General features: G+C 47.7%; 1 protein-coding gene across 1 annotated transcript in view; it reads left to right on the top strand.

Moving 5' to 3' along the window:
- Positions 1 to 17,520: 17,520 nt before the first annotated feature.
- The window catches only part of TMX1 (thioredoxin related transmembrane protein 1), a 28,188-nt gene continuing 20,265 nt past the window's right edge, over positions 17,521 to 25,443 (top strand). Inside the window, exons 1-2 of the mRNA XM_063948412.1 lie at positions 17,521 to 17,850; positions 23,037 to 23,152. Of these exons, the coding sequence (XP_063804482.1) occupies positions 17,708 to 17,850; positions 23,037 to 23,152 (259 nt within the window). The 5' untranslated portion in view covers positions 17,521 to 17,707. The remainder of the gene's footprint in view (positions 17,851 to 23,036; positions 23,153 to 25,443) is intronic.

The raw sequence follows: 25,443 nt of genomic DNA, 5'->3' as shown, positions 1-25,443 counted from the left end.
GAATCAGCCGCTGAGGGAGAAAAGCCAAATTTAGCTATATTAAGACAACATATATTAACAATCAAAAAAAAAATGAAACACTATGGGGGTCATTCCGACCCATTCGCACGCAGTGGCTTGTTGCTGCGGTGCGAACGGGTCTGGAATTTGCGGCGGGCGCACTGTGCACGCGCATCGTTGCCTGGCGACAGGGGTCGCCGGGCTACGTTGCGCTCGACGAAGAAAGCGGTCGTAGAGCTGACCGCAAGGAGATCAACAGAAAGAAGGCATTCCTGGGCGGTTCCGGTCCGTTGCCTGCTGTTTTCGGGGAGTGGAGAAGAAAACGCAGGTGTGTCCAGGAGAACGGAGAGCGGATGTCTGACGTCAAAGCCGGCTCCAGCATCGCAGAGATCGTCGCACAGGGTAAGTATGTCCAGGGCTGGTCTTGTTCTGCGTGACATTTTTTTTTAGCTTTGCAGGGCTGCACAAGCGATCGCAGCCCTGCCAAGCTAAAATACACTCCCCCATAGGCATGTACTAGTGGATCGCAGCAGCAGCAAAAAGTTGCTGGCTGCGATCAACTCGGAGTGACCACCCATATCTGTTGAGACTATGGGCCTATTTCAGACCTGGTCGCACGCAGGCTATTTTTTGCACTGCTGCGACCAGGTAATCGCCGCCTACAGGGGGAGGGGGATTCGGTGTGCAGGGCTGCAAACGCTTGAGCAGAGAGCTGCACAAACAAACGTTTGTACAGTCTCTGCACAGCTCGGGACTTACTCAGCCGTTGCGATGATCCAGGACAGAACTGACGTCAGGATCCCTCCCTGGAAACAGCCGGACACGCCTGCGTTCGCATGGACACTCCCTGAAAATGGTCAGTTAACGCCCACGAATGGCCTCTTCCTGTCAATCTTCTAGCGATCGCCGGTGTGATCGCTTTCATCATTAGATCTGCCGCTCCCTGGCTACGGCCGTCATCAGGGAGCGACGCGCCTGCGCATTTCAACCCCTGCACAGGCGCACTTCAGACCTGATCGCACCGCTGCAAAAAATGGCAGCGTGCGATCGGGTCTGAATGACCCCCCTATGCACATATCCTTGTGGAGGGAGGTGCTGCAAGTGGTACATTACTCGGACTGTTTCAGTGCGTTATTAATATAATTTTTAGTCTTGATTTGCAATTTAATTTTTGTTATTATTATGATGAGTGGTGATTAAAAATTAGATATTCACACACGTCCTCTAATTAATTCTGTAATACATGTTTACGTGCTTTCAGATGCAGCAAGCGAGTTTTGCCTCAATTGTTTGAGTTACAGATGTGGCCAAGCTCATCGTGGCTGTGACAAGGCATGGGTGCGCCTCGTTAGCCGCCATGTGCGCGCACGTGGGCATTGCACATTGCATTGAGTGCCAAAAGGTACAGGGGATCATTCTGACCCATTCGCTCGCTGCTTTTTGTCGCAGCCGAGTGAACGGGTCCCTACTGCGCATGCGCTTTAGTGCACCGGCGCATGCCAGACGACAGAGGGCCGTAGCAGGGCTGCGATCGCCTCTGCCTGATTACAGGCAGAGGCGATCGTTGGGCGGGAGGGGGCAGAACGTCGGCGATTGTGGGAGCGGTCCGGCCAACGCAGGCGTGGCCGGACCGAACGGGGGGGGGGGAGACGCAGCGGCTGCGTGACGTCACACGCAGCTGCTACGGGCCAGGGAACGATGAGTAGCTCCCGGCCAGCACGCTAAAGCTGCGCTGGCCGGGAGCTACTCTTGAAGTGCAAAGGCATCGCCGCTGTGCGATGCCTTTGCACTTCTGCAAGGGGAGGCCGGAGGCACTGACATGCGGGGAGGGATAGCCCTGTGCTGGGCGTCCCCCCGCATGTCAGTGTGAATGTTCGTAGCTGTGCTAAATTTAGCACAGCTACGATCAACTCGGAATGACCCCCACAGACCGGAATACTAAGGCGCGGGTGTGACTAAGCGCCTGGGAGTGGCGTACAGCCACATTGCCGCAACAAAGAGTGTGGCTACATCTGTAATTGCCATTGACTTGAGTGACCGTTCACAGGGCGTCAGGCAGTAGTAATCGCATGCCAATTATCAGGATGCTGTAAATTCCATTACCCACTAAAACACATAGGGTCCCATTTATGAACGAGTTTTAGCTATTTAAATGTAAATGAAAGAGAAATTATCAAAGGCGACAAATGAAAGACAATGTGAAATGCAAATGAAGAAATACAATGAGAATTAAATAAGAAAATGTATACAATACGGTGGGTTTTCCAAAGAAAGTCCTTAGATCATCAGTTTGCAGTCCAAATGTCCACAGCGAATATGTAAAAAATAAAACATAAAGTCCAATGTGTAATAATGTCTGGACAAGTCTATTGCATGGTGTCCGGAAATGGAACCCTGGTGTGTGGATAAACTTGATAGAAGAAAGGATAGGGTCTCACCACCAATCCAAATAGAGAATAGAGCGTACCGAAACTCACATGACAAAAAAAATAGAGAATTACATATAAAGGTATCTTTTCTGAAATATCACAATTATTCGTATAGGCACAGCGTACCCCACTCACGTGTCAGATGTGATCTTTCTGCATATAAAGGTATCTTTAAATGAACAGCCAATTCAGTTGATTGAAGAATAAAAATTGGTCTGAGGCTCTTATGTTGAAGTATATGTTTTCTAGGATTGTATCCTGTGTGTAGGACAAAATATATGTTGCAGTTTGCTAATTACATGTCGTTAGAGATCTAACATCTTGGCCCAATCCATGGACCTTTGTCAAAAGTGGTCCACACTTTGCAGGTGCTGGTTCGAGGAGGGGAAACTGCTCACCCCGACACTTCCCACGGGCCCCTCTTCCCTCATAGGATGCCCATGTTACCAGTCAGGGCAGCCATCAGGGGGGGACTGTGGGGACCAGAGTCCTGGGCCCTTATAGAAAGGGGGCTCCTACTGCCAATACCTGGAGAGCTGCACCAGCTGTACAATAACAACGGGCTGATGCGCAGGGAGGGCCATCAAGCTTTTCCTGCGCATCCGTTCTCTGTGGATCATTCCTACAAGTCCGCAAAGCTCCACCCATATGTAACGTCATGATGTGTGACATCATATAGGGGTAGAGCGGTGTGGCAGAATATTTTTCTTTTTTTTTTTATGGCAGGGCCCTGTCTATTTTGTCAGCCCCGGGGACGCACAATTTCTGATGGCAGCCCTGTTACCAGTCATTATCAGGGCACAATAGCACCAGACTACACCTGGAAACGGGCGTATCTACGCTTATGTCCATCTATGCCTAGCCAGCAGTTCCACTGATGCACCCTGACTGAACGTTGGCTATATGACGATACTGTGTTTCAGACATGGGTAAGAAGACATTGCATTGCCAGGACTTGAACGGCGTTCTTAGTGCAGATACACAGTGCTGTGCACATAACAGGTATGTGCTTATAATTATAATGCATAATTCTTTATTTAGAAATAACTTCCTCCAAAATCTTGCCTCACAATAGTCTCTAAAGCAGTAATTATAGAAGCCTACATGTAGCTTAATATAATGACGCTTGGGATTGATGTTTGCGAGGTATTGTGACCCTGGCTGAGTGGTGACAAAAGACCAGGGGACAGAACCACAAATGTTGCTGGTACCCGCAGCTGTGGGGAGATCTGTAACGGGTGTACTCCTTCTCTCTGGCATAATGAAAGGTGTTAATTATGTTTTCAGTGTTTCTTGCTCTCTGATATCATTGATCCCGAGGTGATCTGGGCAAAGATCCAATTCTCTGCTACGTGGCTGTCTAATGCTTTTATATTACAACCTACCAAACCAATGTGAGAATTGTAATCTCTGTTGTACTAACAACCTCCTGATTACTGGTGGTCATTCCGACTGGTTCGCACACTGCGGTTCATCGCTGCGGTGCGAACGTGTTGGAACTGCGCATGTGCGGTGGCCGCAATGCGCACGTGCGTCGTTGCCCAGCGACAGCCGTCGCCAGACAACGACCAGAAGAGAGAAGAAAGTGATCGCTAGTGCGATCGCAAGAAGATTGACAGCGGGGAGGCGTTCCGGGGCGAATACTCACCGTTTTCCGGGCGTGGAGATCCGAACGCAGGCGTGTCCAGGCGTTTGGAGGGCGGTTGTCTGACGTCAATTCCGGCACCTTCATCGCTGGAACCATCGCACAGGGTAAGTAACTGCAGGGCTGGTCTTGTTTTGCACAAAACTTCTTTAGCATAGCAGGACTGCACAAGCGATCGCAGCCTTGCTATGCTATAATACACACCCCCATAGGCGGCGTCTAGTTGATCACACGGGCAGCAAAAAAGTTGCTACGTGCGATCAACTCGGAATGACCCCCCCTGTTCACAAGAAGCACCCACGTCAATATTCTCACGCTATCCAGCGCGCCTCCTGTGCGTCTACACTGTGCGCTTAGCTCCACCGACTAAATCTATTCATGAAATTATTATATAACATTTATTGGATTTCACTAAAACCAAATTACCCTAAACTGCAATTATATCTGCGTACCCATTGGATGACCGGCAACAGCGGACATGTAACTTTGGGCCTAATTCAGACCTGATCGCTCCTCTGTGAATTTGCAGAGATCTGCGATCGGATATTCGCCGCCCAGACAGAGTGAGAAACCGCCCCATGCAGGTCTGCGTACGCCGTACGAAAATCTGTGCGAACGCCGGTCAGCTGCAAATCCCTTCACAACTCACTCAAAATCTAATGATTTTTCTAATCTGTGCGATACAGACAGGCTGATCGGGGCCGGAGCTGACGTCGCACACCCTCCCTGAAAACGCTTGGGCACGCCTGCGTTTTCCCTGACACTCCCAGAAAACAGCCAGTTACCACCCACAAACGCCCACTTCCTGTCAATCAGCCTGCATACGCCTAGCGATCAAAAAAGTTGCTGGATTTTTTTGCAGTTTGGCCTCGCGCCTGCGCATTATGGGGGCCATTCCGAGTTGATCGCTAGCTGCCGTTGTTCGCTGCACAGCGATCAGGCTAAAAATCGGCGTTTTTGCGCATGTGTATGGGCCGCAGTGCGCACATGCGACGTACTTTCACAAAAAACAATGCAGTTTCACACAAGGCCGAGCGACTCTTTTCAGTCACACTGCTGATCGGTGAGTGATTGACATGAATGGGGCGTTTCTGGGTGGTAACTGACCGTTTTCCGGGAGTGTGCTAAAAAAACGCAAGCGTGTCAGATGAAAACGCAGGCGTGCCTGGGGAAACGGGGGAGTGGCTGGCCGAACACAGGGCGTGTATGTGACGTCAAACCAGGAACTAAACAGACTGAAGTAATCGCAATCTAGGAGTAGGTCTGGAGCTACTCAGAAACTGTAGGGAAATATTTACGAGCAGTTCTGCTAATCTTTCGGTCGCACTTCTGCTAAGCTAAGATACACTCCCAGAGGGCGGCGGCTTAGTGTGTGCATTGCTGGTAAAAGCAGCTAGCGAGCGATCAACTCGGAATGAGGGCCTATGAGGGTAATTCAGAGTTGACCGCAGCAGCAAATTTGTTAGCAGTTGGGCAAAACCATGTGCACTGCAGGTGGGACAGATATAACATGTGCAGAGAGAGTTTGATTTGGGTGGGTTATATTGTTTCTGTGCAGGGTAAATACTGGCTGCTTTATTTTTACACTGCAATTTAGATTTCACTTTGAACACACCACACCCAAATCTAACTCTCTCTGCACATGTTACATCTGCCCCACCTGCAGTGCAGCATGGTTTTGCCCAACTGCTAGCAAATATGCTGCTGCGATCAGATCCGAATTAGGCCCTATGATCCGTACGCATGCGCAGTTGTTCAATAATCGGCCACCTTGCGAATTCGCACAGCAGCGATCGGGTCTGAATTAGGCCTTTTGTCCCCTGAGTATAGGGTAAAACACATGTTCCTAAGGGGCAATATATTCTCCATGTAACCTTCTGAGGGTGTAACTGAACATGCTGAAAGTGGAGAGAGGAAACGCACCACTCAGTACTGCAGCCTCCCGCATGCTGCACAGATTTATTCTCCTAGGGGCACATTTACTAAAGCTTCTAAAAGTGAACAGAAGTGATGTTGCCGATAGCAACCAATCAGATTCTCTATAATTTCTTTATTGCATCCCAGGAAAAAAGAATGTGGTTGCTATGCGCAACATCACTTCTCACTTTTAGAAACTTTAGTAAATGTACCCCCTGGAATGTCTGGGAGATTCCTAAATTCATGGAGCCTCCTGAGATTCCAGCAGATGAGCCTCCCTGATGCCTCACACCTCCCCAGTGAAGTGGGCGGACCCTCGCATCCCCCCAGTTACAGCCCTGTTTCACATACAGATTCACGCAACTAAGGGATGTCTTAACAGCATTGTACACCCTGGGCAAAGCAATGCACAGAGATCCCCTAAATCACACATTCATGGGAATACATTAAAAAAATCATAATTTACCCCTCCTGCGGTCCCTGCGCCTTCTCTCCACATGCTTCCATACAGTGACTGGCTGTCAGGACTGTGATAGCTCCAGCCATCCACCAATCAACATGCTGACAGCCACACACTGTCTGGCTGCAAGCGGCAGAGAACACTGCTTGGCCAATCTGATTGGGTGTAAATCACAACTAGGTTGGCTGGTCAGTCCCTTAAATCCTGGGACACCCGGGCAGCTGTCCAGTGTTCCTATATGTTAAGATGGCCCTGACGCAACTTGGATGTGACTCAAGGGGGTGAATACCTTTCACCACACCATCTCACCCTACTTTCACACAGGTCACTGCATTGAGTGACATTACACCTCAAGGCAGCCCACACACCATAGAGACTAAGTGGGTGTCTCTAGAGCCTCCCAGTCCACATAATCCATGCTGTTCTCTGCATAAATACCGTAGGTGCATGAAAGGGTTAAAGCTCGTCTCTGCTTCAATGTCATAGAATTGCTTGTGTTATAGAACTTAATGTTCCAGCACATTTCTTGCTACTGTCCTTGTCTGTTATCTTTTTTTATACCGTGTGAATAACTTTCCTATTTGAAGTACAAACTTGCCCATATATGCATATCCTTCCACTGCGGCAGTTCCTAGCCAATCATGTTATGTTAGCCCCTTTTGCGTTCTGTCCAATTAGTTATTGACTTGGGATATACACGCCCTAAATCCTTTCTTTTATATACTTTTGTTAAACGAACAATAAACAGTGTGAATCTTTACTGCTTGTGTTGTGCATGTTACTTGTAGCTAAAGGTTTACACTCACGGACGTCAAAGAGGCTATCACATCGAGGGTTAAAGAATAGAGGAGGAATCCTTTCAAGTGGGGGCTCCGTCCGCGATTCAGTTGGTCGTCCCCGGATGGTAAGATAGAGAATTTATTGTCTGTCTTTGCCATACGGGATTGCGGTCATACACTGAAGCTGAATCCGTGTCAGTGTTCTGGGAACACGTGACCAAACATCTTTAATGTCTGGGACTTAAAGATACGTCTGAGAAGGGACCGGGGGTCCAAGCGCAACTCTCCAAAGACGTTAGTATCTGGGATACTTAAAATAGACCTGGGAGTCTATACATAACGAGACGTTAGTATCTGGGATACTTAAAATAGACCTGGGAGTCTATACATAACGTAGATTTTACCTCGATTTGATTGTCTATTATGTTATGGCCATAACAGATATTAGAGTATAAGTTTCATGTATTCAGCTTGACGGGTGGTAAGTATACGTCTGTTGAATACCCTTATAACTTTCTTGCTTCCTATCACAATACGCTGCATTTCCAAGTCCCTGTACGAGTGGTGAGTAAACGTACAGATTATTACTATCGATTGCTTGTTAAAGTACTATGCATATGATATTGTGATATTGTCAATAACTAATTAACTGGTTAGCTGATGCATGCATAGAAAGTTGTTGGAAATTGTGTTTTTACTATGGGCTCTGGTCAGCGTAAGAAAACTGTATACCCCCCTCCGAGACATGTAAAGAATACGTGGCCCGTAGTTCTACCTCTGATTATTATTTGATTGATCCCTGGGTGGATAATTTAGCAGGGTAGACAGAGAAAGCAGGACAGGACCCATTCCTACGGGAAGGCAGTAATTACCCTTTCTATATGGAGGATTAAGAATATCAGTTCCCAACAGCGCAGAAGGGAGGAAGTGAGAAACTGTAAATCTTTGAAAACCCTCTCGCCTCCCCCTTTACATTCCAATATATCCTGCGCTTAAAGACACAGATCTCTTAGCAGCAGTAACCCTTTCACACCAGATGGGATCGCCTCCAACTCCACTGCTAGAAAATGCGTCCACTAGCTCTATCCCTAACGCACCAGTAACCCAGAGTTTAGATAATAGTAAAACACTGTCCCAAGCCCACCATTATCCCCGATGGCTGTATATCTTATTTGCGCCAAGCTTGCAAAGGACTGCTGGACAGATGACGCTGGCTTACCTTTGCTTAACTCAGAAAGCTTACTCATTTCCACCTTCATTAACAACCTTCTACCTTCTGTCATAGTTTCTGTTAAGCAAAGCGTCTCTTCCTGGACTTCTGATAGTACGATAGATTTAAAAAAAAACATCTGTATGAGAAAGAGGCTGCAGGGTGTTTTGATGTAAAGAAACCTGCACCCACTCATAACTATCAGAACTCCAGACGCTTTGACAGACAGAACCAACCCCGCAGTCAGGGAAAGATTCACCTCTGCTGCCACTTATTATAAATGGAAGTAAAGTTCCCTTTTTTGTGGACAGCGGTGCAACAACCAGTGTTTTGTGTTCTGACCTATATGATGGTGATTTGGAAAAGACTGCTCCTTCAATGGGAGTCAATGGGATACCCACCAATGCCTGACTTAGCTCAAGTAAACCCCGCTCTTTGGTCGGAAGGTCCATATGACACTGGCCTAATCTCATGCACACCATATAAGGCCAATCTCAAACCCGACTCACAACCTGTTTATAGAAGGTCTCCGCCCCATGATACAGCAATTCTTACAACAGGGTATTCTCAGACATATTGTATCACCATACTGTACTCCTGTGAACCCTGTTGCCAAAGCTGATGGCAGTATAAGATTTGTACAGGATCTCAGAGCGATCAATCAGTTAATTGTCCCAATTGCACCAATTGTTCCAGATGTAAACTCACTCATTTCTGCAATCCCTGCAGATGCTGCGTTCTTCTCTGTAATTGATTTGAAGAATGCCTTTTTAAGAATACCTGTAGATTCACAGACACAATTACTTTTTGCCTTTTCTTTTGAGGGTAAACAACTTACCTGGTGCAGATTATTGACGCACCTGTTGTCTCCAGGCCACATTGAGGCCCTGGCAACCTCACCATGGTTCAGTCCTGCTACAGTATGCAGATGATCTGCTGCTCTGTAGTCAAACTGAGGAGGCCTGCCGAGAGGATGGTGTTTCATTACTAAACTGGCTTTGTGAATGTGGACACAAGGTGTCCAAAACAAAAATGCAATGGTGTAAAAAGCATGTTGATTACTTAGGTTTTGTGCTCACTCAGGGAGAGAGGAAAGTCAGTCCACAACGCATACAGTCTGTATTGGGCCTGGTCACCCCAACTACCCAGAAGGAACTACTGTCCTTCCTGGGTATGGTAAATTACTGCAGACAGTGGATATCTGATTGCTCTTATTATGATAACATTTTGAGACAAGCCACACTGAAGGACAAACCTAAAACTGTACAATGGTCACAAGAAATGTTAACTGCATATGAAAGTTTAAAATGTATGTTGATGAAAAGTCCGGCACTTGGCCTCCCCAATTATGTACTACCTTTCCATCTATATGCAAGGGACAATTGTAAAACCATGGCGGGGGTGCTCACACAGTTTCATGGAGGGAAGTTGCGCCCCGTGGCATTTTTTTTCCAAAGTCATGCCAGTGTCTGTGCAAGGTATGCCTGCCTGCCTCAGGGCTTTGGCAGCCTGTGCAATGGTTGCAGAAATGGCCACTACCCTCACTTTAGGCCACATCACAGTACTCCACACCACACATGATGTCCTGGCAATACTTAAAGGCTTACACACACAGCACATGTCAGCACAACGCCTTAGTGGATATGAAGTACTCCTTTTGAGTAACCCTACCCTTACCATTAAGTACACTGCTAGTTCTTCTGGCCCTGCACCCATTCTCAATGCCCTTTTAGGCTTGAAAGGTCCCGAGGATGAACCACCCGACCTACATGACTGTGCTGCTTCCATTGAAGCTGAAACTTCTCCCAGACTTGACATGTCTCCCGTTCCCATACCAGGCGCAGACATAGTTTTTGTTGACGGCTCCTGTAGTAGGCCCAATGACAATACATACCAGGCTGGCTATGCCATTGTCACCCTCCCTGACACTGTGTTGGAAGCCCTACCAATACCTTATCAGTCCGCGCAAGCTGCAGAACTCATTGCACTCACTAGAGCATGTCCCTCCCTTGACAACGTCCATCTGCTCACTCAACTTCAAGCTGCTGCGACTAATACTGATCTCTCCGACTGGACTTACCCAATTCTGCAGAAAAAATCCTAAATCAGGATTAATCTGCAAAGAGGGGAAACCCTGTATACCCCAGTCCAGTGCCCCTTTGCTCATTGCCCATTACCATGGGGTTGGTCACCATAGTAAAGCCACAACACTCCTCCTACTAACCAATGATTTTTATGTTACTAATGCCAAATCACTTGTGGACCAGTATGTTAGCAGATGCATCACTTGCCTCAGGAATAACCCTAACAACCCCAATAAAGCGAAACACCAGCATCTTGAATACCCCACCACCCCTTTTACACACTTACAAATTGATTTTACCCATATCCCTGGTACAGGTAAACAAGAATATGCCCTGGTCATTGTAGATATGTTCTCTCGCTGGCCAGAAGTATTCCCAACTAAGTCAGAGGATGCTAAGACAGTAGCAAGAATCCTAACACAGAAAATCATCCCTAGATGGGGGTGCCCCCTGCAAATAAATAGTGATAAAGGCTCAGCCTTTACAGCCAAAATCACACAGGCCTTAGTAACAGCTCTGCAGGTGGAGTGGAAGTTTCACATCCCGTACCACCTGCAGAGTTCAGGGGTCGTAGGAAGAATGAATAGGACCCTCAAAGACAAACTAAGGAAGGCCACAGGAGGTACCTTCCACAAATGGAAGCAGGCATTTGTGCAAAATAAGGCACAAGACAAAACAGCATATGCTCGCGGTACTCTTGTGATCCTTTCTGCCTATAATATTAATTTATCATCAAACATTGCTGCAATACAATGACAGTCATGGGCCTACCTTGGGGGCCATTTAATGGTAAATAAGTGATGGCCTGCATATGCCAGGTTGTGTAATCACACCCTCTTGGCGTATCTACACCCCACCGGTGCCAGCCCAACCTCATGACCACACTGGTCCTGCCACAACCGAGCCTGATGTGAGTCGGGGAGAGTCACGGCATAAACTGACTGATTCCTATTGGTCCCCACTCTTGTTGGACCTGAGGGCCCGACTCGGCATGAGCTGCAGATGTGCAAAAAAACACACATCTAAAACTTTTTACTCTGACATGCGGGGGGACACCTAGCACGAGAAGACACCCCTACCCCCCACGCAAATAGGCAAAAGCATCACATGATGGTGAGGTCGTGGCCCCCCCACCACCACCGCTAACGCCCCTGCCTGCCACTCAGATCCCCCCTTCCCCGGTGTAGACAGTGACACCTGGGGCAGTAAAAGAGAGAGCTGGCTGCTGTGTGCTGCGCTGGGGAGAGAGGCAGCTGCAGAAGCGGCGTCTTCTCTCTCTCCCTGCGTGATGTGAGTGGGGAGGGGGGGTCCATCGTTCCCCACCCGGCACCCCCTGGCCGCACATTAATTATTATTTTTTATTTCCTAACCAAAGGAAGAGAGCTGGCCACACCTCCCTGCATTGGCCACACCCCCTCAGAGTACCTGGCCCCTGGCCGGACAGTCCCACTAAGCAGAGCAGTCAATGAGAGGGGGCCTCCCAATTCCTCACCATTACAGCAGCCAGGACTGCGGGACAGTGTCAAAAAAACGGGACTGTCTCGCAAAAAATGGGACAGTTGAGAGGCATTCCATTGGGGCAGCTTACTTTTCACAAATATGCTTTAATAAATATGCCCCAGAGTAACGTGTGACCATGCATTACTGCATTACTGATCCTTTACGTTCCCTGCGCTGGCGAATCTGTGCACAGAATATTTCTTGTTCCAATTCTGCCACCTGCTGGTCAGTCTGAAACCATAAAGAGGCAAAGAAATGGAAGTCTAATGCGCGGCTCCTATAACAGTCTAAGCGGCCCCTTTATCAAATAATATTTCCGGGTGTTTTCAGGGGTTAGCCGCAAATACTACGTATCCCTGCAAAGTATGGGGGGAACGCAGCAGAGATCTTTGATGCCTGTTGCGATCCCACCATTTCCACCGGTTTCTATGGGGAATGCGATGCTGCCATATGTATCAATATTTGGAATGCGATATTGACCTTCTCAGTTATCACCATCTGAAGATAGAGGTAGCCCATAGGCTACAAATTGCGTTTATAGCTGGAACCGTCCCCGGAAGTAGCCTCTGTATATGTGCGGTCAGTGCGCTGAAGCTCCGGCAGCCCCATGTTCCAGCATGTGCTGGATAATACATCCCGCCGATATGATCGTATATTGCAATGCTGCTTATGCGATTAAGGGTAAATGGGCCCCTAAGGGGCATATTTATTACCCTAAGAACCACTGTCCTCCTATTAATATAACATACAGTTGTGCACAACTCAGTGTCTTATTTTGTGCCCTTTGTATATAGGGGGTGATTCAGTGGACTGACATAGATATAGATATATATAGATATGGGATGCAGTTAAAATGCCGGCTGGCGGGATCCTGGTGTTCAGGTTACTGATGCTGAAATCCCGACAGCCGACAATGCCGACAGCCGTAATCTCGGCCCACCAGGACTATTTCCACTCGTGTGCATTGCGAGCCAGCAAGGGAACTCTTAGTGCTCGCCCCGCGACCGGCATTGTGGTGGGTGGGATATTGACAGATGACATCCCACCTTCCGGGATAATGTATGTAACCCAGTATATATACGGCTTGGTGTGTGGATCGGCACTCCCTCTCTGTCTCACAATTGGCTCCGGTGCCCTCTGGAACTTGTAGTACAGCAGCAACAAAAAAAGACAGTGGCCCTCAGAGAGTTAACTCACCTTGACAAAGGGCGTTGCAGCCCCAAAACTTTTTTTTGTGCTGATATACAGTATATATATATATATATATATATATATATATATATATATATATATATATACTACTTTATCCCCACCTAACTTAAAATAGTTCCCTATATGTATATAAATAGTTATGCTGCTTCATTCCACTGGGACTGTATATTTTCTTTCTCACTAGGGACCTGATTCAGAGATAGACGCAGATTGTCGCATATGCAGCCAGATCTGCGTCCATCTCCTCACATGCTGGGTGCCGCCCAGCGCAGGGCAAGGCCGCCCAGCATGAGTGATGCGCCGCCTCATGATGCGTCCGCAATTACATTGAGGATACATCGAATTAAGGTTGACCCCTATCAATGCCATTTTTTTTATTGGAGCCCCGAAAATGCTCCCGGCTCGCCCCGTTCGGGCCGCCACGCCCACGAAACACTGCGTCGCCATCCCCTGAACTCTCGCCATTGTCAATCATCTTGCGGCCACATCCAGTTTGCATGCGCAGACCAGATGGACACGGCCGCTGCGTCACATCTCTGAATCAGCCCCTATATTCACAAAAACAGACGTCTCTGAGTCTGACCGACACTGGATATATGATGATGATATGGTGGTCACTGCTTGGTGTGGTGCTAATACTAATCACATCACAACTAACTGCGGCTATTTGTATTGTGTGTACCATACTCACCTACTTTCTGGCAGCTCTCTCCGGAAGAGAGCTGCCAGTTCGGCTCAGTGGAGGGCCGGGGCGGGACAATGACGAGAAGAGGGGGTGGGGTGGAAGCAGAATGGGGCAGAGGCGGGGCGGAGGCGGGATGAGGGTGTGGTTGCCTCGTCACAACATTTAAGCCACGCCCCCCGCTCTGTAATGCCGTTACAACTGGCATTTTACAGCAGGGGGCGTGACTATGATGACGCGATTCATCAAGAATCGCGCCATCGACTGTCCGGACCGCCCACTTTACTTTCAAAGTGGGCGGCCAGGCAGGGGGGAAGAGCAAAATCGGGAGACTTGTCTGCTCTTCCGGGGATGTTGGGAGGGTCACCCGATTTTCGTGAGCCTCCCGGCCATTCCGGGAGAGTAGGCAAGTATGGTGTGTACTAGTTATTATTATTATTGCTTGCTGTGTGAGTGACTGCTGCAGCAGAGTGAGGTCTATGCTCTGATTGGCTCTCTGAGTCAGTGAGAGTCAATCAGAGCTAGCAGTGGGCCCTGTTGCCTAGCTGCAGCCTAGAGAGGGGAGGGAGTGAGCGGACTGGGTAAGATCATGTCTAAAGCAAAGAGAGTCAGACAGTCTCCAACGAACCTAGGAAGTTTCCTTGTTACAGACACAGCAGCCGGAGGAGGCATAGCTATTAGGAATTAGAAAAAACAAGTCACCATCGGAACACTATCGAATGATTACCATTTGAGGGTGAAAAATATCGGAAGGGCACCATTGAATGCTGAAAACACTACCATCGAAAGAAAAACATTGATGGTTGTGAAACATCGGTCATCGATGCCCACAGTAGTAGTGCCGCATATACACAAAATGCCCACAGTAGTAGCACTGCTTATACATAATACCCACAGTAGTAGCGCCCCTTATACACATAATTCCCCCAGTAGTAATGCCCCTTATACACATAATACCCACGTTAGTAGCGTCCCTTATACACATAATGCCCACAGTAGTAGCTCCGCTTATACACATAAGCCCACAGTAGTAGCGCTGCTTATACACATAAAACCCACAGTGGTAGCACCCCGTAATACACAATGCCCACGGTAGTAGCGCCCCTGATACACATAATGCCCACAGTAGTAGCGTCCCTTATACACATAATGCCCACGGTAGTAGCGCCGCTTATACATAAAATGTCCATGGTAGTAGCGCCCCTTATACACATAATGTCCACGGTAGCAGCACCACTTATACACATAATGCCCGCTTACATGCATAATGCCCAAAATTAAATGCATTAAATGCATGTGTCCATGAAAATTAAGATTCCTTATAACCACTAATCATGGGATTTTTTTTCTGTGGAATTTATTAAAGGACAATCATCGGGGCTCTGAAATGAGCACATCCCAATGATTAGTAAGACCCTTCCATAACTGCTGCACTTGCACGGTAAACAGACCACGTATGTACAAGTGCAAACTACAGGGGAGGGATTCCTTCAGATCCCTCTCCAAATACATTTTGAGAAATGTAGCACATACAGAAGGCTACAAGGGCTAATGCCTAAAGAGGTCATTAGTTATTGTGGCCAAGTTCCAGCCAGCTATGCTTTCCAGAGCTTAGTACTGTACATTTCACCATTTAGCAGCCCCCATAGGAACCTATTCCACTCATGTCTAATCACAATATGCTCATGAGATAGTTCTCATCTTACCGGCGAACGAGTCATGGGTGTGAATTGGCCGCGATTGCGACTATTCTTGCTTGGCTGTAATCCATTCATGGGAGCTCCTGCACCCACGCAATCTTATGGGTCGCACACATCTGCGGGCACATTAAACATGGCAAACGGCCCACATTTACTGCGAATAACCTGTACGATGAGCCCCGTCGCACCTGTATGTGGATAATGTGAACAGTGGTTGGACCCAAGTGGCGGTACAGTAGGTTGGATTTTTTTCAAATAAAAGAAAATGAGCATGCGTAATATTAGATAGGAATACGGGGCCTAACTCAGGTTGGATCGCAGTAAGCGGGAGAAGACTGAGTGTTGCTGGGGCGCTGCGGCGCAAACGGTGGCGGAGGCGGCCAAACGGGGGCGTGTAGGGGGCATGATCATAGCAGCTCCGTGACGTCACACGCAGACGCTGTGATCATGACTGCGGGGCTCCTTCGGGCACAGCTAAGCTGCGCTGGCAGGAGGCTTCCACAGTTTTTGCTAACAAGATCCGCTGTCCAATCACCCACACGCGGCGCTGGAGGCGGAAGTGGCGGCGGGTCCCGGCATTGACTGCCTTTGCAACGACCCCCCTAGAGGGAGTATAGATAGCATGGCGCGCGTTGCGCGTCACTGTGCCCGCAGCGAGCCCGCAAGGGGCTCATTTGCGCTCACTCAGCTGTCGGTATGCCGGCGGTCGGGATTCCGGTGCCGGTATGCTGGTCTCCGGGACCCCAACCGCCGGCAAACCATACTACACTCCTTAGGAGGGGGACCTCACACATTTTTTTTTACATTTTTTAACCCATTCAGACCCTCCTCCATTAAGTTAATGGAAGCCCTGGACAACAAAATTGCATTTATGTCCTCCTCCCACTCCCTTCCCAGTCCCAAACACTAATTATTATTTTTTTTCTATAAAAATGTACAATATATCACAAGTATGATGAGCAGGCAGGCAGGGGGCATTGGCAGCATCGTACTGAGATGCAAATTAGTGGCGGAGGGCTGGGTCAATTGATGGTGGCCGAGTTTGTAAGCCATTGCGGTGGCAGCGGCAGCGGCTCAGAAGCAGTAGCGGGCATTGGCTCGGCGGCGGTAGGGGTCATCGGCAGGATTCGGCGGACATTATGGCTGTAGTGCCTCACCAGCCACTGACCTCACCGCACGCCACTGATATACTTACATTAAAGCAGTTTCTATTATGAGTAATACGCCCCACACACTGGGCGATATGAGTGAAAGATATGAACGATCTCGTTCATTAATGAACGAGATACCGTTCATATCTTTGAGTGTGGAGGCAGCAACGATGAACAATGCGCGGCCCCGCGCTCGTTCATCGCTGGTGCCCCGTCGCTTGTGCATGCAGGCCAATATGGACGAGATCGTCCATATTTGCCTGCACTGCTATGGAGCCGGGTGATGGGGGGAGTGAAGAAATGTCACTCCAGGAAAGTCCAGGAACAGAGCATTTTCTCCCTCATGGATAGGGTCAGGTAGGCACGTATGATACATATTGCCAGGGAAAATTGCTTTACACTTATATCATACTTGCCTACCTGACCCTCTCCATGAGGGAGAAAATGCTCTGTTCCTGGGCTTTCCTGGTAATGTATGATTGCCATCACCTGTGGTGAGCTAGTTAATTGATAAGAAAGGCGTTTCACCACAGGTGATGGCAATCATACATTACCAGGAAAGTCCAGGAACAGAGCATTTTCTCCCTCATGGAGAGGGTCAGGTAGGCAAGTATGACTTATATACCATCCACAGCACTGCATCAGTGACCGGAAGCAGCTCTGTATGTTAGGGGGCCAACCACAAGATGGCGACAGACCGCGGCGCCAACCTATAACTCGCCAGCCGTGTGAGGAGGAGCCGCCAGCCACAAAATGGCGACAGACAATGTACAACTCGCCATCCGTGTGAGGAGGAGCCGCCAGCCGCAAGATGGCGCTGAGAGGGCGTGACGTTGCCTGAAAGCTGTGTGTGTCCTCTTCCTCCAGCCCTGGCAGCAGCAGCAGTCTGTGAGTGAGTGCTTCCTCCTCCTCCCTGCCCTGCATGAGAGCAGCCTGTCATGGCGCCCCTCACCAGCATCAGCTGCTGCCTCCTGCTCCTGTGTCTGCTGCCCCCGGCTCTGCTGGCCAGGCGAGGCGACGTGATAGAGATCACCGACAGCACCTGGAAGGACATCCTGCAGGGGGAATGGATGATCAAATTGTAAGTGTGGGCATGCTGGGACTTGTAGTTCACTGCCAGCTGGAAAGTCCTAGCCTATGCTCATAGGGTGCATTATCCTCACCTTACTGCCACCCAACCTTACCCCCAATAGACCCTGTCTGTACCCAAGTCACCTGTCCCCTTCCTTCATAAACTCACTGCCTTATGTGTCTGGGCAGGGTGGATATGCAGTATACAATGCTTCCCCATTGTCTCAGAGAGATATAGATTCTCTATCTATTTATCTATCTATCTATCTATCTATCTATCTATGTCCGTGTGCTTTCAGTGGGTTGTGATGTTTATTATATGCAATCAGCTGTTCTGCATGCCTGTCTGCATTGATGAGTCTGTGCTTGCAGGGGAATGGGTCGTTTGGTCGACCCAACTTAAGTCATTAGGTTGACATGTACTAGGTCGACAGGTGGAGTGGTCGACATGAGTTTTTGGTGTTGTTTTCTTCGTATAGTGACGGGGAACCCCAATTAGTGCACCGTGTCTGCCTCCCTTCGCTCGGCACAGGTTACCGTTCCAATCGTAGTCCACGTGGATCGTCAAGTATGGAAAAATCCAGATAATGGGGAAAAAAAAATAGTGAAAAACTCATGTAGACCTTTTGACCTAACGACCGTATCCAGCTTGCAGTCTCACAGCAGGGAAATGCATCTTTATATAACAAATGTAAGGACGCTACTATATTAATTCCACTTGAGAATAACAATGTAGTATTAGGTCACATATATAAAGTAGGTAAATGTTTCCCGCTACACCAGATTGGAAGCTCGCAGCGGAGGCACCCAGGCATCATGGCTGAGTTCCTGTAGAACTACTTTCTGTGTTACTTAGTGTAACGTGAATGCTGCAGGCGAGTATGGAATTGGTGTAACGCACAGTCAGTGACTGTCAGAGAGCGTTTGTGCAGGCCAGCGCCTTTTATAATGAGTTTCAGTCCTGGCATCAGACAGTATTTGGTTTGGTTTATTTTTCATTCTAAAGTGTATGGCCCCTTAATGGTAATGGGGACCTAGTTATCGGAGTTTTTGGCATATGACCATGGTAAATAATGCCACTTACAGATGGCGTTAGCTCATTCCTACCTATGGGAAGAGGATAATGAAAGAGCGATCCCTTTGGGTGCCCCGTTCCGGCCCTCGCAGTGTAAACTAACTCTCGCCACTGCCTTTAGCAACATTAGTGTTTACTCCCCTTACTATCAAAGTGGTAGGAAAAGCGGCAGCATGCCACGCTACCGTGTACTGCTAATAACCAGCATAGATAGGCACAGGTTTCAGGACGTCTGGGCACAGTTATCAATACCAGGCATTGAAGGGTTACCTTTTTAAATGTTTTGGGCGATTGGGAATTTTGTGGTACTTCCCAAAAAGACTGTTGTAGAACATATTCTACAGTGACTGGCGGCTTCTTAATGACCTAGACGGGGCCATAATCCTATCTGGCGTATTATTTTATTGCCTTGTAATGAGGAATTTGAATGCCTCTAATTCGGCAATATGGCTGGTGTAATGGTTAGCATTACTGCCTCACAGCACTGAGGTCATGGGTTCGATTCCCACCATGGCCCTAACTGTGTGGAGTTTGTATATTCTCCCCGAACTTGCGTGGGTTTTCTCCGGGTACTCCGGTTTCCTCCCACAATCCAAAAATATACTGGTAGGTTAATTGGATCCCAGCAAAAAATAAAAAATTAACCCTAGCGTGACTGTGTGTACATGTGGTAGGGAATATAGGGGCAGATGTATTAACCTGGAGAAGGCATAAGAAAGTGATAAGTGCAAGGTGATAAAGGCACCAGCCAATCAGATCCTAACTGTTCATTTACATATTGGAGCTGGTTCCTTTATCACCTTGCACTTATCACTGGGTTATCACTTCCTTATGCCTTCTCCAGGTTAATACATCTGCCCCATAGAGTGTAAGCTCCACTGAGGCAGGGACTGATGTGGATGGGCAGATATTCTCTGTATAATGCTGCGGAATATGTGTGCGCTATATAAATAACTGGTAATAAATAATCCTTAATAAACCTTGCTCAGGCCAGTCGGTAGTGCTGATTGCTTCCTACAAATATAGTGGACATATGAAACTGCTTCTTTTCTCCTGCCATTCCCGGGAGGAGTATTAATGGTTAAGGGCCCCATACACTAGGACAATAATGCCCAATTTCGGGCGTTCAGCCCGATACAGCGGATGAAATCGGGCATTTTGGAGTCGTTTCCAATCCGATTTGATGTGCGTTCCCGTGAGCATCGGATTGGATTTTCCAGATTGAATGTGCTGCACATTCTGGTCCGACCCAGCAGGCATGGCTGGGATCTCCCAAGATACATCATATGCAATAGGACAGCATACGATGTATCTCGGGCGATCCTGCCCCCCTGGGAAGCTGCCGGGGGTGATCGCCCGCGACATGTCACACGGAAATGTCGCGGTAGTGTATGGGGCCCTTTAAAAAGGAACTGTGTGTGTGGAGTGGTGGGGGGGGGGGAATGGGTGTATTTACGGGCATATTTACGGGCATCTGACCAAATGAAATACATTAATAATATTTACAAGATTAGAAAAGTCAACTTGAGTGGTTATCTTGACACCAGAACAGGATGAGAGATTAGAATACAGCTACAGTAGATAGAACTGTCCCTCTATTCATACACGTTCTCTTTCCTGACATGACATTATTCCTGGTAAACCCCTGAGCCCCCCGCTGGGCATCGTGTGTATTTATGTGTCCCAGTTATACACGGAGACAGCACCATCTAAGGAAAAACATTATTCTTGCCATTCATTTACGATATCATAGATGGAACCTCTTGACTCGTTTAGCCTTATGGTTGGGCCATGTCCTGGAACATCAACAATCTGCACATAGGGCCCGATTCAGTAAGGATTGCAGTTTCTGCGATCAAATAGTTGCCGCCCAGAAATAGAGAAAAAACACCCATCATAAAAATTGCGAATGCATCGCAATATGCGGGTTGATCGCAAAATCTTACGCAATTGCCGGAACATGGAAGATTTTTCCTATCTGCTCCAGGCGAGGTCGTCCCCATTTTTTGCTAAACAAGAGGCTGGAAGTGGTCATCGCTGACGTCAAAGGCCCTCCTTAAAAACCCCTGGGCAGGACTGCGTTTTTCAGACACACCCAGAAAACTGCGGGTTTTCGCCCAGAAACGCCGGCTTCCTGTCACTCAAGCAGCGGCTGCATTGCGATCACAATGTGTGCGCATTTTCTGTCGCTGTTTTTGCGTGCGCAATGCGAATGCTCTGCATGCACAGACATTCTATAATCGCCTAGGTTGCGAATTAGCAAATTTTGCGATCCAACCTGAATTGGGCCCATAATACGCCAAAAGTTCTGCCTTCAGCTCTAAGGGGGGAGTTATTTCTTCTGACACTTATGAATTCCTGAGCACTGTGAGAGGAGTTGCTGTTCATAATTAGAAGCTGAAGAGTCTAAAAAGTTTTATCAAGTCATATTGAAGTTTCATTTATATTCACTGTATAGTGTTATTATTTTTTTCGCTCTTGGTTGATTTTCGTGTCACTTTCTAAAGTTTATATTTGTTTTATTTATTTTTTAAGACGTACAGATGTGTTCTCATACACCTTGCCTCAATACACCACACAGCCCAAGGGCACCTGAGCCACTCCGAGATATGTAACGTAGCACCTTTTTTTATTTAAATATTGCATCTGGTTTGCATCACAGACGCAGCGAAACTCCGCTCTGCAGATGATGCCACTTTAGCAGCACAACGCAATGTGCCGCGAATAAAGCCTCATTTGCGTGCAGATGTACAATGTCACACATCAGATTGATCAGTGTAATCTAGCAAAGTAGTTTAGTCGCTTCCAGTTGTTTTATTTGGGAGTAAGACGCATAGTTTGAGCTGAAAAGACGCGCGCTGCGGCCGAGATACTCAGGATTTGTCGCGTGAGAGGGGCTGTTTGGCGAGACTGAAGCCCCAGTGTAGGAGCGCATATCTGTATACCTCAACCTGATGGTAAATGTTTAACCATTTCCCCATAGCATTTACATTTGCAAAGTGCACCCATAATCTCTGTAAATTACCGAAATGTACCCCTTTATCTGAGCACATTTATACTGTGCTACTTAATTTGCATTTATTAAAAGCCCCTCTTTCTGAAATGTTTTATCATGTGCTAGCACAAGTTTCCTGTATTATGGTTCATATGGAGTAGGGTGGGTACACCAGTCACCGCCGAAACTCTGTGGCCCTATACAGATGGAGCCTCGTTCACTTAGGCTTCTCTGCTGCACCAAGACGTATTAGCATAAGACTTCCATCTATTGTTCTCCGCTGCAATACAATACAGAGAGAACAATACAGAAGGGGATTAAGTCCAACTGCCCTGACTCAATTAATCCTATTAAAGGGACAGATGAGAAGGAAACATCTGTATATAGCAGCAGGGGTGTGGGGATCCTGACGGAATGATATTTAGCATGTTTATAGAAGAGTGCATACTACCTGTAATATTTTGTTGCACCTATATATTGCTTTTAACCTGTAGTCCTCTCTATCGTTGCTGTAGTCCTCTCTATCGTTGCTGTAGTCCTCCTCTCTATCGTTGCTGTAGTCCTCCTCTCTATCGTTGCTGTAGTCCTCCTCTCTATCGTTGCTGTAGTCCTCCTCTCTATCGTTGCTGTAGTCCTCCTCTCTATCGTTGCTGTAGTCCTCCTCTCTATCGTTGCTGTAGTCCTCCTCTCTATCGTTGCTGTAGTCCTCCTCTCTATCGTTGCTGTAGTCCTCCTCTCTATCGTTGCTGTAGTCCTCCTCTCTATCGTTGCTGTAGTCCTCCTCTCTATCGTTGCTGTAGTCCTCCTCTCTATCGTTGCTGTAGTCCTCCTCTCTATCGTTGCTGTAGTCCTCCTCTCTATCGTTGCTGTAGTCCTCCTCTCTATCGTTGCTGTAGTCCTCCTCTCTATCGTTGCTGTAGTCCTCCTCTCTATCGTTGCTGTAGTCCTCCTCTCTATCGTTGCTGTAGTCCTCCTCTCTATCGTTGCTGTAGTCCTCCTCTCTATCGTTGCTGTAGTCCTCCTCTCTATCGTTGCTGTAGTCCTCTCTATCGTTGCTGTTCTGCCTCTCCGGTAATGAGTCTTGCAATGTTTAGACCATGATGATAACTGTGATAATGTTCCTCAGCTACGCCCCTTGGTGCCCAGCCTGCCAGAAGCTGCAGCCGGAATGGGAAGAGTTTGCAGAATGGGGAGAAGACCTCGATGTCAACATTGCCAAAGTAGATGTAACGGCTCAGCCAGGTAACTGCGGTAATTCTACCTTCAAATTGCAATAACATATTCTAGATACAGAATATCCCACCCAGAATAAACCATTTCCTCCTCCAGTCACTGCGACTGTGTTGTCCTGTGTCCTCATATCATTGGTGAGGGTTCCCCCCTTTTAGACTGTCTTTACCTTATTGCTGCTCTCCGATATCCTGGTACCTTGAGGACTTCTGATGTGAGGATGATCTTTAGGCAGTAAATGTACAAGGAATAATCTTTCAGTATATTCTTTAAACAAACTGCGCTCTGTCGTGGTCACGAGCGTTACAATAAAGCTCTACTTGTTTGAAAAGCGTGTTGCTGATCTTTGTTGTACATATGATTGCGCTCTGTGGCTGCCGTCTTGTGGGGGTCTCTGTACTGAGGAGGAGCTGCCAGCCGGAATCCAGCCTGTTACAGTTTGGGTTTAATGTATATTTCTCTTTCATCCATCTGGGGGACGCTGCGCCATTACTTGTGGGTTAGAGGTGTGTGGTTGTGGAGTTTGGCACAGAACTATTAAAACCTGACTCCTCCCCCCTCTAACCCCTCCCATCTCCTTCCTGCCTAGCCAGCACCCCAGTTTTAGTTTTGTGCCTGTGGAGTACAGACACAGTTTTTATTTCTCCTAATTTTTCTTTATTTTTTCTTTATTTTTCTTTATTTTTCTATACCTAGTCCCTGTTTACAGGTGACAGGTATAAATGGAACAAGGATGCTGTCAGAAAGGGCCACCATACCTTGGTCACTGGGGCCTTTTGATTCACACGACAGATCAAAGAGGTACTGGACAGCCACAATCTGTCACTGGCAGTATTGGGCTGTCCCTAACGGTTTTTATTATTTATTATTTATTAATATTTATTTATTTTACTAATTTTAGTATTATTTTTACTTTATCTCCCTCCCCCCCCCCCCCCCCCCCCCGGCGCAAGCCCGCCAGCGGGAGCTGTGCCGGAGACCTGTACCCATACAGCCGCAGTACTGTCTGAAGGGCTGTGGGGACGGGACGGGGATCCCGGAGACGCCGCCGCAACAGTCGCTATACTTAGCAACGCGCGGCGGCCCGAACTTCCGGTTGGTCGCGAGAGGAGAGCAGGGACGGCTTCCCGCTCTGTTCTGCCCGCGCGCACGTCATGATACCATCTACAGTGACAGGGGGACGCTGTGCTCGCTACCTGAACAGAACAACTTGGGGTGGCGGCACGCGAGAGCCGCAGACTTTCGGCTGCAGCGCGCCTACTGAAGCTGACAGGCGCTTCATTGTTCAAGAAGGGACGGACTCCCGCCCTCCACTACCACGCGCGCACTCTCGTCCAGGTATGCAGGGCTCCGGCCGCCATCTTCTCCAGAGGCAGTACGGGGGACACTGTGCAGCGCTCACAACAAAGGCTGATCACCTAACAGCAAGTATATTTTGGGACACAGTATAAATTCACTGTAGATTTACATTGTGTCATGCTATACTTTTAGGGGAGGTAATTTTTGCAATATATAATATGCATTGAACACAGTATGATTCATAGTATATTACAATATACAACAATATGTCAAAGTATTGGAAAAGAGAATAAATGAATTAATTACTTATGAAATCTACAAAGGGTAAGACCGCCTCGGTGGTTTATTTTTTCCTGCTCACTATGGGGATCATAGCTAGCAAAGGGAAGCCCGGACGCAGGTACTCTGTGTTTCATGCTCTGGGGCATCTGTGGCGGACCAGCAGGAAAGTTCCGCGGATCAGTCTATGCCTCTATGGCTACAGTGGAAGCTCTATGGGCTCGAAATATGGGCTCAGTCTCTAAACAAATTTGTTAACTCTGCCGGCAGTTCTTCTGCTACAAAACGGCCGCAGCCGTTGCCCGCTATAACTTTTCCGGAGGAGTAGTTGGAAACATTCCCACTGGAGGATGGGGAAGTAGACCCAGAGTGGGATAATAGGATGAGGAGTTTTTCTACTAGCTCAGGTGTTAGATTCTGATATAAGCCATCCGTCAAACTCTTAATATTCAGAGTTCGGAGGTGGCGGGTTCTTCCTCTGCCTTTTTCAAAACACAAAAAAAAAAAAAAAAAAAAAGACAAGTTACTGTCTTTCCCCCTTATTCACACTTTGCGGATATTTGAAAGAGCCCTGACTTAAGTCGGATTCTCCTGTCCCAGCCCCAAAATAAATTTTAATTTATATAAGGGGGATACAAGATGTTGAGAAACAGACCCAAAAGGTAGACGCTCCTATTCACATTTAACAAAAGCTACGGTTATTCTTTTTGTACATGGGCAGTGCT

The sequence above is a fragment of the Pseudophryne corroboree genome, chromosome 12 (genome assembly GCF_028390025.1).
Source record: "Pseudophryne corroboree isolate aPseCor3 chromosome 12, aPseCor3.hap2, whole genome shotgun sequence".
NCBI lineage: Eukaryota > Metazoa > Chordata > Amphibia > Anura > Myobatrachidae > Pseudophryne > Pseudophryne corroboree.
This window is presented reverse-complemented; position numbering and strand designations above follow the sequence as displayed.